Source organism: Neoarius graeffei, chromosome 22 (assembly GCF_027579695.1).
Source record: "Neoarius graeffei isolate fNeoGra1 chromosome 22, fNeoGra1.pri, whole genome shotgun sequence".
Lineage (NCBI taxonomy): Eukaryota > Metazoa > Chordata > Actinopteri > Siluriformes > Ariidae > Neoarius > Neoarius graeffei.
In genome coordinates this window covers 20,606,427-20,618,662 of record NC_083590.1, presented here as the reverse complement: position 1 = coordinate 20,618,662, position 12,236 = coordinate 20,606,427, and the positions used below count along the sequence as shown (strand labels likewise).

Genomic DNA, 12,236 nt, shown 5'->3' with positions numbered 1-12,236 from the left:
ATCAAGTATGAATGCAGGTCATTTCGTCCAAAGCCTTTTTCATACGCACTATCAGTTATTTTATATTTCAGGTATTTGTTTGTTCGAAAAAAGGAGGAATTCTCAATGGAATTTGACCGAAGCAAAACGCATTTTTGTAAAGTAAATGAGTGCCATAGTATGGATCGTGTTAAATCTTTCGGCGCGGAGCAGTGCTCTCGTGGTGGCTTCATTCGCGAATCTCAGGCCAAGGCATGATTCTACCAACCCAAGACCATGCTCTTTCCAAGGGGGAGGCTTAGAGGGAGGTGCCTGTCAAATTTGGCTTCGTTGTGAGCTCCATTGGCCGAGTTATTAATTTTTAAAGCTGGCTGGATCATGTTAAATCTTTAAGCGCAGAGCAGCGCTCTCGCAGGGCTTTCATTCGCAAACACTGGAATACCTGAAATATAAAATAATTTGTAGTGCATACGAAAAAGGCTTTGGATGAAGTGTCTTAACTATTGGACGAAACGGTCATTGGATGAAGTGTCCTGATCCCCTTGTCTCCTCTCCATACTAAGCCTCAGAGTTTCCTCTTTCCGAATCACGGACGGAATTCTAAAAAATCAGAACGTGCCATGGTCACGAGTATAAGTACTGAAAAGTACCTTCTCTTTTATATTATATATAAATAAAATATAGATGACTTGCAACCACGTGATCAAAATGTGCTACGTCATGAGCGTCCGCCATGATGGCGGATATACAAAGCGCACACGCGCACACATACACATAGATAGATAGATAGATAGATAGATAGATAGATAGATAGATAGATAGATAGATAGATAGATAGATAGATAGATAGATAGAGTGTAATTTTTTTAATTATTGTGCGAACTTTATCACCAATTAAAAAGGCACAATTTTCACAGCTGTTTAAGGGCTTTTTTTGTAATCAGCTTAGTAATACATTAAAAAGCTTATTATGCAGGTCTTCATGATGTAATTCTACATGGCAGTCACTGCCTGTCCAAATTAATGAGTGAGTGACCAAGAAGCATCACTAGACCTACAGTAACTTGCCACACAGAAAAATAACAAGAAGATATCAGTTTATGTGCCGCCCGTTTGTGAACAATGGTCTAAGTCTGGCCACCTCTAGAAAAATTGTCTGGCTCCGCCACTGGTCAGAAGTAAATAACAAACTTCTTTTATGGATGTTGCATAGCAATATATTTCACTATAGAATGGATTTGGAAAGTATAATGTGTCCTTCTTTAATAAATAAAACAAAGCAATGTTAATGTCATAGTGTTGTGGAATAAGAGGAATAAAACACTGGATAAAACACTGGATAAGAGTGTCTGCTAAATGCCTGTAATGTACTGTGTATCTGGCTGCATCAATCTGTCATTGATGAATTTCCTAAAACGGTGCACCCCAACTGTCTTGGTCACTGCGGCACCTGTGTGTGGACCTTCCAGAACCCTGTAATACTGAAAACCTCAATGGTGAAACATTTCATTAGAACTGAAATGTGACGAGAAAGAGCTGACATTTACCAAAACCATGATGCTTTGTATTCTGTGCTTTATATACGGAAGTCTTGCAGATGAGAATGCATTTTTAGAAATACAGGATGTGTCTTCAAAAGATGCAGTGGTTAAGCTGTACGTGTGTGTGTGCGCGCGCATGCGCACACACGTTTGTCTCACTATCCTTGCGAGGACCTTCCATTGACATAATTAATATTGCAGTTAATTAATGCTGTGCTTGCACCTAAACCTAACACTAACCTTAACCTCAGTAATAAAAAGGAAACTTTTTGGCTCTTTTATTTTATTTTTTCAATTTTTGTTTAAAAAAAAAAACACAACAGTAATTTCCTTGTGGGGACCATCCAAATGTCCCTACAAGGTTGAAATTGGCAGATTTTACTATCCTTGTGTGGACATTTGGTCCTCGGTAGCATATAAAAATATGCGTGCGCACACGTGTGTGTGTGTGTGTGTGTGTGTGTGTGTGTGTGTGTGTGTGTGTGTGTGTGTGTGTGATGGGTCAGTGGACATCTCTGGGGTTTCTGTCCGTGTGTGTGTGTGTGTGTAAGTGCCTCCCAACATGTGTTTCTAAACACTATTTCAGAAAGGTTCAAGGAAGTGAGAAACACAACAATTATTTAACTTCCTTTTTTGAGCTTACAAACCTTGAGACACACTGGTCTGGTACCTTTGTTAACAATCTGTTTCATGTACTGTATAACATACAGAACGAACACATAGGAAGGAAAAAAGCCCAAATAAGTTCGAGATACCTTTTGCAGCATTATTATTATTATTCATCAAAAGAATGATCTATAATCAATACTAATACTGTTGACTTAAGTTTTCCAAGAACTGGGATGAACACAATTTTAAGTGAACATACTTAAAAACAAACAAAAAAAATTATTAAAATAAAAATGAACCATCAAGCCAGTATCCGCACCATCATAGTACAAGAAAGTACACATTACAATTCATATTATATCTACACTTTTTTTTTGTGCTACATAGTGACATATTTACATTTAATTTCTACCGTTCTGCATGGACACACACTCTACACAGTGTCCTATTGAATTCTACTGATTTATGCACATAAATATGTAGCAGCAGTGAAAACATGGATGTAACCACAACTCCTGGAGTAATGGCACCTTGTAGTGCAGAGTCAGCCTTAAATACAGTACAACATTAAATCCTGAGTCTCTCGCTGAGGCCAGACGTATTTGTGCTTGAAGAACAGCCGTAGCACGGAGTGAAATGTCCTCGAGCCTATCCAAAGATGTGCTCTTTAATAGCACCGTCCTGCCTTTGACCCTTCAGTAGTCCCTCGGTTTTAATCCATTCTACTGAGTGTCTTTTTTTTTTTTAAATGTATAAAGTCTCTGGTACTTTATTCAAACAAAAAGTGTGATAGGCATTCCACAAGGGTGCATGATTGGACCTTTTTTAATTGCCATAAATTGATTGTTGATCCATTTGTGGGGTTGATCATCACCATCAGGAACAGACATATGATTTTCCCATGACAAGACATAAGCAGACGCTGGGTTTTAATATTTTATGTCGTGATCTAGACACTCAGACGTGTTATGTACACAGCTAGTGTAAATACCCAAAAGTAGACAAAGCTGCTGTATGGAATAGATACAGTGATAAACCCCAGACCATGAGGTAATGCTAACCAGACACGAGGATCCAAGTGGAAGCAGAAGTCATTACAGATTCAGTGTTTCTAACAGAGCCCTACACAGTTCTTACAGAGAGCCTTCACATATCAGCGTGAGCACGAACACCACTCCGTCTGTCTTCTTGCTGCACAATGAGGCTGATTTTGAACCGGTTTAGACGGGCCAGAGACAAGAAGCACGTGTTTGGGGGAAAGAATGTGAAAAGTGATGCGTTGAATGTGTGACAGGAGAACACCTGAGGTTTGCTATGACTATAAACTGTACCGTACATTCCCCGGACACTTTATTAGGAACACGCATACATCCACCTGCTGTTTTATGTAGTTCTATAATCAGCCAATCCCTTGACAGCAGCACAATTCATCAAATCGTGCAGATACAAATCTAGAGCTTCAATTAATTAATGTTCACTTCAAACATCAGAATGGGAAAAATTGTGATCTCAAAATGTGACTTTCTTTCACTTTGGCATGGGTGTTGGTTTGAGTATTTCAGAAACTGCAGATCTCCTGGGGTTTTCGCTCACAACAGTTTCCAGAGTTTACACAGAATGGTGCGAAAAACAAAAAACATCATCAAGCGAGCAATGACAGTTCTGTGGGTGGAAACAAATGCCTTGTTGATAAGAGAGGTCAGAGGAAAATGCCCAGATTGGTTCGAGCTTTTTTGCCAGGAAGGATATAGCAACTCATATAATCACTCTTTACAACCGTGGTGAGCAGAAAAGCATCTCAGCATGCAACAGCAGAAGACCACATTGGGTTCCACTCATTGCAGCAAAGAACAGGGATCTTAGAATCAAGAACAAGTTCCTATTAAAGTGACTGGTGAGTTTAAGTTGTATTGTATAAACTGTATGGCTCATCACCCAGTCGATTCCTGACTGTTCAACCCTTTCATTTTCTCTGTTCTTTTCCTTTAGGCTTTTGTCTCTTAGATACCTAAAATAATGTACAGTACAGGAGCTGTGAGGATTTATCCATGCCCTCAGGCTTTATCCATGAGTGATATCTACAATTCATTATCGATGCATTATAGTGAACCTCTACCCATTGGAAATGTTTATATTGAAATATTTGTGTTGCGTTTTACGATTCTGGTGTGTATTGTCAGTCTCTGCTGCAGCACAGGCTCGGCTCATAAGCGTTCTATGAGATGATGAGCACGATGGCGTTGATGCCGGTATTACCATGAAATCTAAAGCTCTGGAAGCAGATCTGTTTGAGCAGAGTGTACACACGAGGAGGTGAGAGAACTTGACAGACTAAATGACTAAAGCGCTGCTGAATCGCTCTTCTCTTTAAGTCGAAGTGAAACAAGGGCATTGTGAATGATGTCATAGTAAAAATACTCCAACATGTCAATTAAAGAGTCAATTTACAAAATAAATCTTAGATGCCACATGAAGACAACAGATTTAGAAGTCGTTCAGGGCATATTTTGACTTTAAATTTGGAGTTTGGTTGAGTTTTTTCCTCAAGCTATAGCAATGCATCCATCCATCCATTATCTGTAGCCGCTTATCCTGTCCTACAGGGTCGCAGGCAAGCTGGAGCCTATCCCAGCTGACTACGGGCAAAAGGCGGGGTACACCCTGGACAAGTCGCCAGGTCATCACAGGGCTGACACATAGACACAGACAACCATTCACACTCACATTCACACAATTTAGAGTCATCAGTTAACCTAACCTGCATGTCTTTGGACTGTGGGGGAAACCGGAGCACCCGGAGGAAACCCACGCGGACACGGGGAGAACATGCAAACTCCACACAGAAAGGCCCTCGCTGGCCACGGGGCTCAAACCCGGACCTTCTTGCTATGAGGGGACAGTGCTAACCACTACACCACCGTGCCGCCCCTACAGTAATCCTATAATTTAAAAAAGATTTAATTTAAAAAGGCGACTCAAGGTATTGGAGTCAATAGTATTGGTAGTGTTGTTGGTAATGGAAGAGAAAGGCTTGTCAATGTTTTAATTGCAATTAAATCAGAGTTGTTAGAAGGCTCTAAACTTAAACTACTTATTTGAGAATCAAAACTTTCAGCATTTCCCTGCGTCATATGTAAGCACTGGACGGACATTGGAGCAATGGAGGTGTGTGGAATATCCAGGATTGGGAAGTTTATTGGGAAGGAAGCACTGATATTTGATAACATGTTAAGGCCCATTCAGACAACACCGATAACTATCATATCTATCATAACTATCAGCTATAAATAAATCAGTCCCCTACAGTTTATGTGGTTGATGCTCACACCAGACCGATAACGATACCTATAGCCCAGGCCCGGGTTTATCCGTATCAGTGAAATTGCTTCTGGAGCAATTTTTCCAGGCCTGGACCTGATCCGATAAAACATCTGACCAATCAAGTAATTGTTTACATGTGACATTGTCTGAGCATGTGCTATTTTTCCCGGGCAGCTTTGTACATCTTTGTTGCATCAATGGAGGAGAAGCTGATTATCGAAGTGTCAAAGAATCGCATGCTTTATGACAAAAAGCACAAGCTGTACAAAGATACAGCCCAAAAGGAAGATGTATGGGAGATCATTGGCAGTAGAGTGGGTATGATTGGTAAGTGTGTGTGGCAGAGTGTGTGTAGTGTGTGTGTGGCTGCGCACTCTAAAATTTGTTTTAAACCATGCCATACACGTTCTTTGTGACCCAGCACCAGCTGTAGATCATGTAAAAAAAGATTTTAGAGCATGAAGTGTCATATTGCGCTGCGTCTTGAGCCATTTTAAACTGAGCACACAGCCATATACACTACACACACTTTGCCACAAATACTATCTGTGGATCATGTAAAAAAGATTTTGCAGCATGAGGTCTCACGTCTGATACACTTTCCTATGTCAAATAATATATTTTTTAAAATTACTTAAATTAGATGAAACATAAAACTTGTCACCTTATTCAGTCACACCTGAGTCAGAGCGCTGAGCACCCACTTCTGCATTCACAAAAGAATATTCGCACGGTAACAGCATGACAATCACTTTCACTCTTTCGGTTTCAACTGGTTTCTCTTTGAACGCCCACTGTAAACAGGATAAAATGTCAGCCACAGTTTAGGCTACCTGTTTGGAGGTGAAGGTTCATTTATTAGCACTCTCAAAGCAAAACATGCAGGCATGTGTCTTACGTATGGACAGTGTATAGCTGTGTGTGTCATGCCACTGACTGTCCGCGTGGGTCTGTTACATGCGGGAGTGCCAGGAGTCTGAGATCAGCAATCGTTCATGTGGTGCAGGATTTCATGCACCCAGAGTCTGCTTTTCTTCTCCTTTCGGCTTTGCTTTCTGTGCAAAATGAGCATCAAAAGCAGCTCTTCCTCGCTGTCACTGTCAGCCATTGTGTGCTGCTGAGTGCACTGGGTGTGCACACAAACAGCATACAACCGCTACGTTTTCCCGCAAAAACCAACAACCGATATTATAGTCGGGATTATAGTTGTGGCGTGACTGCTCCAGACTGGAACTAAATTCAGGTATAGGTATAATTACACTACCATTCAAAAGTTTGGGGTCACTTTGAAATGTCCTTATTTTTGAAAGAAAAGCACTGTTCTTTTCAATGAAGATCACTTTAAACTAATCAGAAATCCACTCTATACATTGCTAATGTGGTAAATGACTATTCTAGCTGCAAATGTCTGGTTTTTGGTGCAATATCTCCATAGGTGTATAGAGGCCCATTTCCAGCAACTCTCACTCCAGTGTTCTAATGGTACAATGTGTTTGCTCATTGCCTCAGAAGGCTAATGGATGATTAGAAAACCCTTGTACAATCATGTTAGCACAGCTGAAAACAGTTGAGCTCTTTAGAGAAGCTATAAAACTGACCTTCCTTTGAGCAGATTGAGTTTCTGGAGCATCACATTTGTGGGGTCGATTAAATGCTCAAAATGGCCAGAAAAATGTCTTGACTATATTTTCTATTCATTTTACAACTTATGGTGGTAAATAAAAGTGTGACTTTTCATGGAAAACACAAAATTGTCTGGGTGACCCCAAACTTTTGAACGGTAGTGTATAGTTATAGTTATCGGTGTTGTGAGACCGGGCCCTTATGCAGCAAAACTTTTCTCATTGTTTTCAGTCATCTGCTGCTTTGTTGGCTGTTCATATAGATATTACATAACTGTACTGCGAAGCATCTGATCGAGAACGAGTGTGTGTCGGAGCAGGCAGCGCTGCTGATGACCCGGGCAGAACAAGAGACAGAACAAACAGAAATCTCTGTTGATCTGACTCACATATTTGCTGCATTTTCTTCTTTTTGTTCTTGACTGGGGTACAAACGGATTAACAGATTATCGCCATATGTATGTGTACACGTGGACTAAAACTAACACATTTGTGAAATGCCTGGAGGGTATTATCTTTTTTGTTTGTTTGTGTTATTTCTATGCATTTGAGTAGGCTGGGTAGAGAACGATGCCTCCTGTGGCACTGCAGTAAAACACAATCAGATTAACTGCAAAGCCACGTGCTACTTTCTCAAATTCGTGATCTGACCCACAACCAAACGACTACAGCTTATAGATGTAGTTTAATCATGTGTCGATGTATGTATAATTACTTTTTTTTTTTTAGAAAGCATGCTTGGAATGAAAGTTAAATGAACTTTCGTCCACCTGTCATTTCTTTTTCGCTTTCCGTGCTTTTTAACAAAGTCTCGCTTTATTCAAGAAACCGAACTGAACAGGGGTTCGTCTGAATATCAAAATGATTTGAGTAAATCTTTAACTTGGGGAAACGATTCTAAGTTTTACTGAGGAAGCTACAGACAAAAGCTCTCTGTGTCCCTGAAAATCCCCATGTCCCTTCCGTCAGGACACGCACCTGGAGAAGAGTCAGATGTGCATGACCACAGTGACCTGACAGCTTTTAGAAATGCCTGAACTCATCTCTTCAAATTGGCTTCACCCAAAATACACTTCCTTCTTCCCTAAAGCATGTCCTGTCAAAAATACAAACGCACACACAAACACATACAGATTTTTCACTGACCATCAGCCTCAGCAGGACAGAACAGACATGTGACACAAAAAGGCTTGGAACAAACACACCGGCCAACCGGTATGGATTAACTCTGAAAGCAGGATCGCTTGGTAATAAGAACAAGTGCTGTGTATCTATGTGTGTGTGGGTAATCTGTTAATCTTATTAATGCCACAGCACCCTAAATCTGGGCTCGTAAAACAAAAGGAAGGACAACACAAGACCAAACTGCTAATGGGGACACACACACACTTGGATTTTCTTACAAAAAAAGTCAAATTCAGCAGCTGATAAATGTATACACCTCTCTCCTGATGAACTGATCAAAAACCAATTTGGTGCACTTTCAATTTAGTTATGAGACAAGTCATTGTCGATTTTTAAAACATACATCTTTTTTGCTATTGTGGCGTCAAAATGCAAATTAAACTCCGCTTTTACGGGAAAGTTTTCTCCATTGGTCTTGTCCTTGGAAACGTTCTCAGAAAACATTGCGGTCTGCTAACGTTTTGCCATGGGAGAGATGGACGAACTAGTGTTTCTTCCATGAAGATGATGGGTATCCCAACACTACCGATGGACTACCCATTGGTCAAGTATTATCAGGTGTGTGCCATTTGTTATGTGGATAGTTTTAGGTTGAGATGTAGGCTTAAGAAGGGCTCAGGTGGCAGACTTGTGGACCGTGTCAAAGGTGAGCAGCCTGACGTCTTTAACATCACACAGTTTCATCTCTAATCCGGCTCCTCCCCTTAAGAAAATTAAAAGGGGAACAAAATTGCAGCGTCCCAAAAGTGCAGTAGGATCCTTTGTAGTTGGCGAAAACTGCTTCCAGTCTATTGACCCGATGCCATTTGATCACGTGTCGAAATGCAAATTTTGCAGGATTTCCAAAAAGTCTTCAACATGCTTCTCTCTCAAGGCACCTCACGTCTGTCCGGAAATTAACATAGATCCGCTATCCAGTTTTAACATCTATGAGGTCGATATCAGAGTTGAAATAAGGTCGGGTGCCCAACACACTGTGACCCAACAATGATGGACTGGTTTAAAGTGACCCTACAGATCTTTACACCACACCACAGAGGTATTAAGAGACACTGATTCTTCACAACAGGACTTGGAGAAGAACACAAAGAAAGATTACGACTGGGGATACAGTGAAGGAGGAAGTTCAACTCCCTGCCCACTCACCGATCCAACAATCGTCCATAATCCTGTAGTCCGCATCCACCTTCGCTTTTCAGTTCCGCAAATACCTGAGTGAAGAAATGTGGATCTGCATTGATGCGCAGCATCTTGGCACTCATGGCATTGATGATAGCCAGGCATCGGTCCCAAAACGCCTCCTTAGCTGCTTCCACCAGGAAGGGCTTGAGTGGGTAAGAGATCTCATTGCCCATGTATGAGTAGGACAGGTAGAGGCAGGTGAGAAGGACAGCTTGGAGTTCATGTTCTGAGGACACAACCTCACCATCCACCACATCTCGGCACAACATATAGATGAACACTACGTTTGCTGGTGTCACAAAGGCTTGGTCCTGCCAGCCCTGGAGCAGAAGTGAGCGATCTACAGCACGTAGCCACAGAACCGGATCAGAGGGGGAAAGGAGCTTGAGCCGATAACATCGTCCGCATAGAAATTCACCCAAACATCGCAGGAGCTCGCTGGTAGATGCTTGGACAATCACGCGTTTTGGAGAAGAGTTTCCATGAGAAACCTTTTTGACTGAGGAAACTTGCTGTGGCTTAACATAGCCCAAGTTCAAGCCCAATCCCAAGCCCAGACCTGCTGGACCATCATAGCTGGAAAGGTTTGCACACGAGAGGGACTTTTTTACATTCTCCCGGTTCAGGTGTGAGACAGGGTCCTTCTGGTAGATGTGGTTGTTGTTGTGAAGTGGAGCTCCAATGGCTCCTTGGCTGGTGGGAAACCCTTTCTTGGAAGAACCCCGTTTCTTAGTGGAGGCCACCAGACGTTTCCAGGTGAGAGCAGGCAGGAAAATGGATTGTCCACGTGATTTGAGCCCATGCTCCTTCTGAGTGGTCAAAGAGCGGCTGCTCAAGCTCGGGTAGCGGCTGAGGGAGTTAGGCCGGTCGTCGTAGTAATCAGATTTTTGGGGACCCGGAGAGAGGGACAAAGCAGTTCCCATGATGAGGAACCTGATGAGTCTTAATCACGAAACTGAGTGATGGGGTCACACAGGATGAGTTCTGATGTCATGCAGTTTTTCCTTCAGTGGTTGAAATCCATGATGCCCAAATAGGGGTGGTAAATGGTATGGACGGACCTTAAGAGAGTCATACACAAGTTTAAAATTAGTCAACCACTACAAGTTGAAATGAGTGATACTAGGAGAAAGTGGGTTCCCTGTTACTTTAAAAATTAAAGCGCTGAATCTAAATATTTTCATATCTGACTGAAGACAAGAGTCATAATAAATACAATTTCTCAAGCTTATGTGTATAAACCTATAGTTTTTAGCACAGTCCCAGTCCACACTGTAGCAGATCTAGATTTTCAGGATCCACTTTAGTCCAGATGGCATCAATAACCACATCAAACTAACTAAATGCACATGCGTGCTGTTTAAAACATGTCCCTAAACAGCTCAAACCATCCCCACACTGTTTACTGATGGAGAAGAAGAGCTGCATGTTCCTAAGCTGACCTGGACCTGAGTCTGATGCTCACTCACCCTGATGAACTCCAGTCCTGGTGTGCAGGTCACTCACTCCTCCTTATGCACTGGAGCTGGTGTTCCTGATTGATCTCAATCATGAGCAACTTAATAAAATGCTCGCTGCACTGCAGATGAACCTGAACCTCTCAGCTGCTCCACTTTGTAAGTTATAGACCATTAAAATCCAGACGCGTTTAATTTCCACAGACAGGAATGAAACCTTGAGAAGAGCAGCTCATGCAGCGCTGGGACATGTTTATAGGTTTATGTTGGATATGAACCCGCAGGAGAAGTCCACGCTGCGAGGACGCGAACTTGGTCCTGCACTCCTTCATCCCTGAGCGCACAAAGCCCACTGAACTGCGCGCTTCTGAAGGCGCGCTCCTGGTGCGGAACCTCATCCACGCGCGCCCCCGACTGGCAGCTAATGGTACAACATTTATCATGCACACTTCCACTTCATATAGCAGGAAAAACATACAACTATTATTATTATTATTATTATTATTATTATTATTATTATTAATTTTATCACTAATAATAATGTAGTGGTGGTTGTATTATTATTATTATTAGTAGTAGTAGTAGTAGTAGTGTATTATTATTATTACTATTATTATTATTATTATTATTATTATTATTATTATCAATAATAATTTTATCACTAATAATAATAATATTGTAGTAGTGGTGGTTGTATTATTATTATTAGTAGTAGTAGTAGTAGTGTTATTATTATTATTGATAATAATATCACTAATAATAATAATAATAATAATATTGTAGTAGTAGTAGTAGTAGTAGTAGTAGTAGTGATGGTTGTATTATTATTAGTAGTAGTAGTAGTAGTGTTATTATTATTATTATTATTATTATTATTATTATTATTATTATTATTACTGATAATAATAATATCACTGTTACTACTACTACTACTACTAATAATAATAATAATAATAATAATAATAATAATAATAATTAAAGCCGCAAGCGGCCTCGACGGGGCCTCGCGCCAGCGGCCAAGGGGGGCGTGGGCATGCGTCCCCGCGAAATAACTTCCACAGCTTCTTCGGCAAGAGACATTACTCCCACAATGGCGACAAAGCACAGAATTGGACACATGGTAACAATAGGGTCTCGCACTGTACGGTGCTCGGGGGGCGCTATAGAGGCCCTGAGGCCCGCCTGGATCTGGGCTTCTGGTTCTCAGTAGCGGTGGCAGTCTAAGAAAAAGGAGCCAAATTTCGTGCGTTGTCGACCATGGCAAGCGCCCCAATAAGGGTCTTGTAAAGAGTTACTCCCACAATGGCGACAAAGCACAGAATTGGACACATGGTAACAAT

The 12,236-nt window shown here is 41.3% G+C and overlaps 1 protein-coding gene across 1 annotated transcript; it reads right to left on the bottom strand.

The window, feature by feature from the left end:
* Positions 1-8,498: 8,498 nt before the first annotated feature.
* Positions 8,499-11,216, bottom strand: si:dkeyp-92c9.2 (uncharacterized protein LOC571482 homolog). The gene is made up of 2 exons (XM_060904034.1): positions 10,909-11,216; positions 8,499-10,500 (listed from the first exon to the last, which is right to left on the bottom strand). Exon 2 carries the CDS (start codon positions 10,360-10,362, stop codon positions 9,400-9,402), a length of 963 nt encoding a protein of 320 aa, XP_060760017.1. The 5' UTR covers positions 10,363-10,500; positions 10,909-11,216; the 3' UTR covers positions 8,499-9,399.
* Positions 11,217-12,236: the final 1,020 nt, after the last annotated feature.

What these genes read in the sequence shown, in the direction of transcription:
- si:dkeyp-92c9.2 (XM_060904034.1), bottom strand. Translation starts at nt 10,362, where the DNA reads ATGGGAACTGCTTTGTCCCTCTCTCCGGGTCCCCAAAAATCTGATTAC.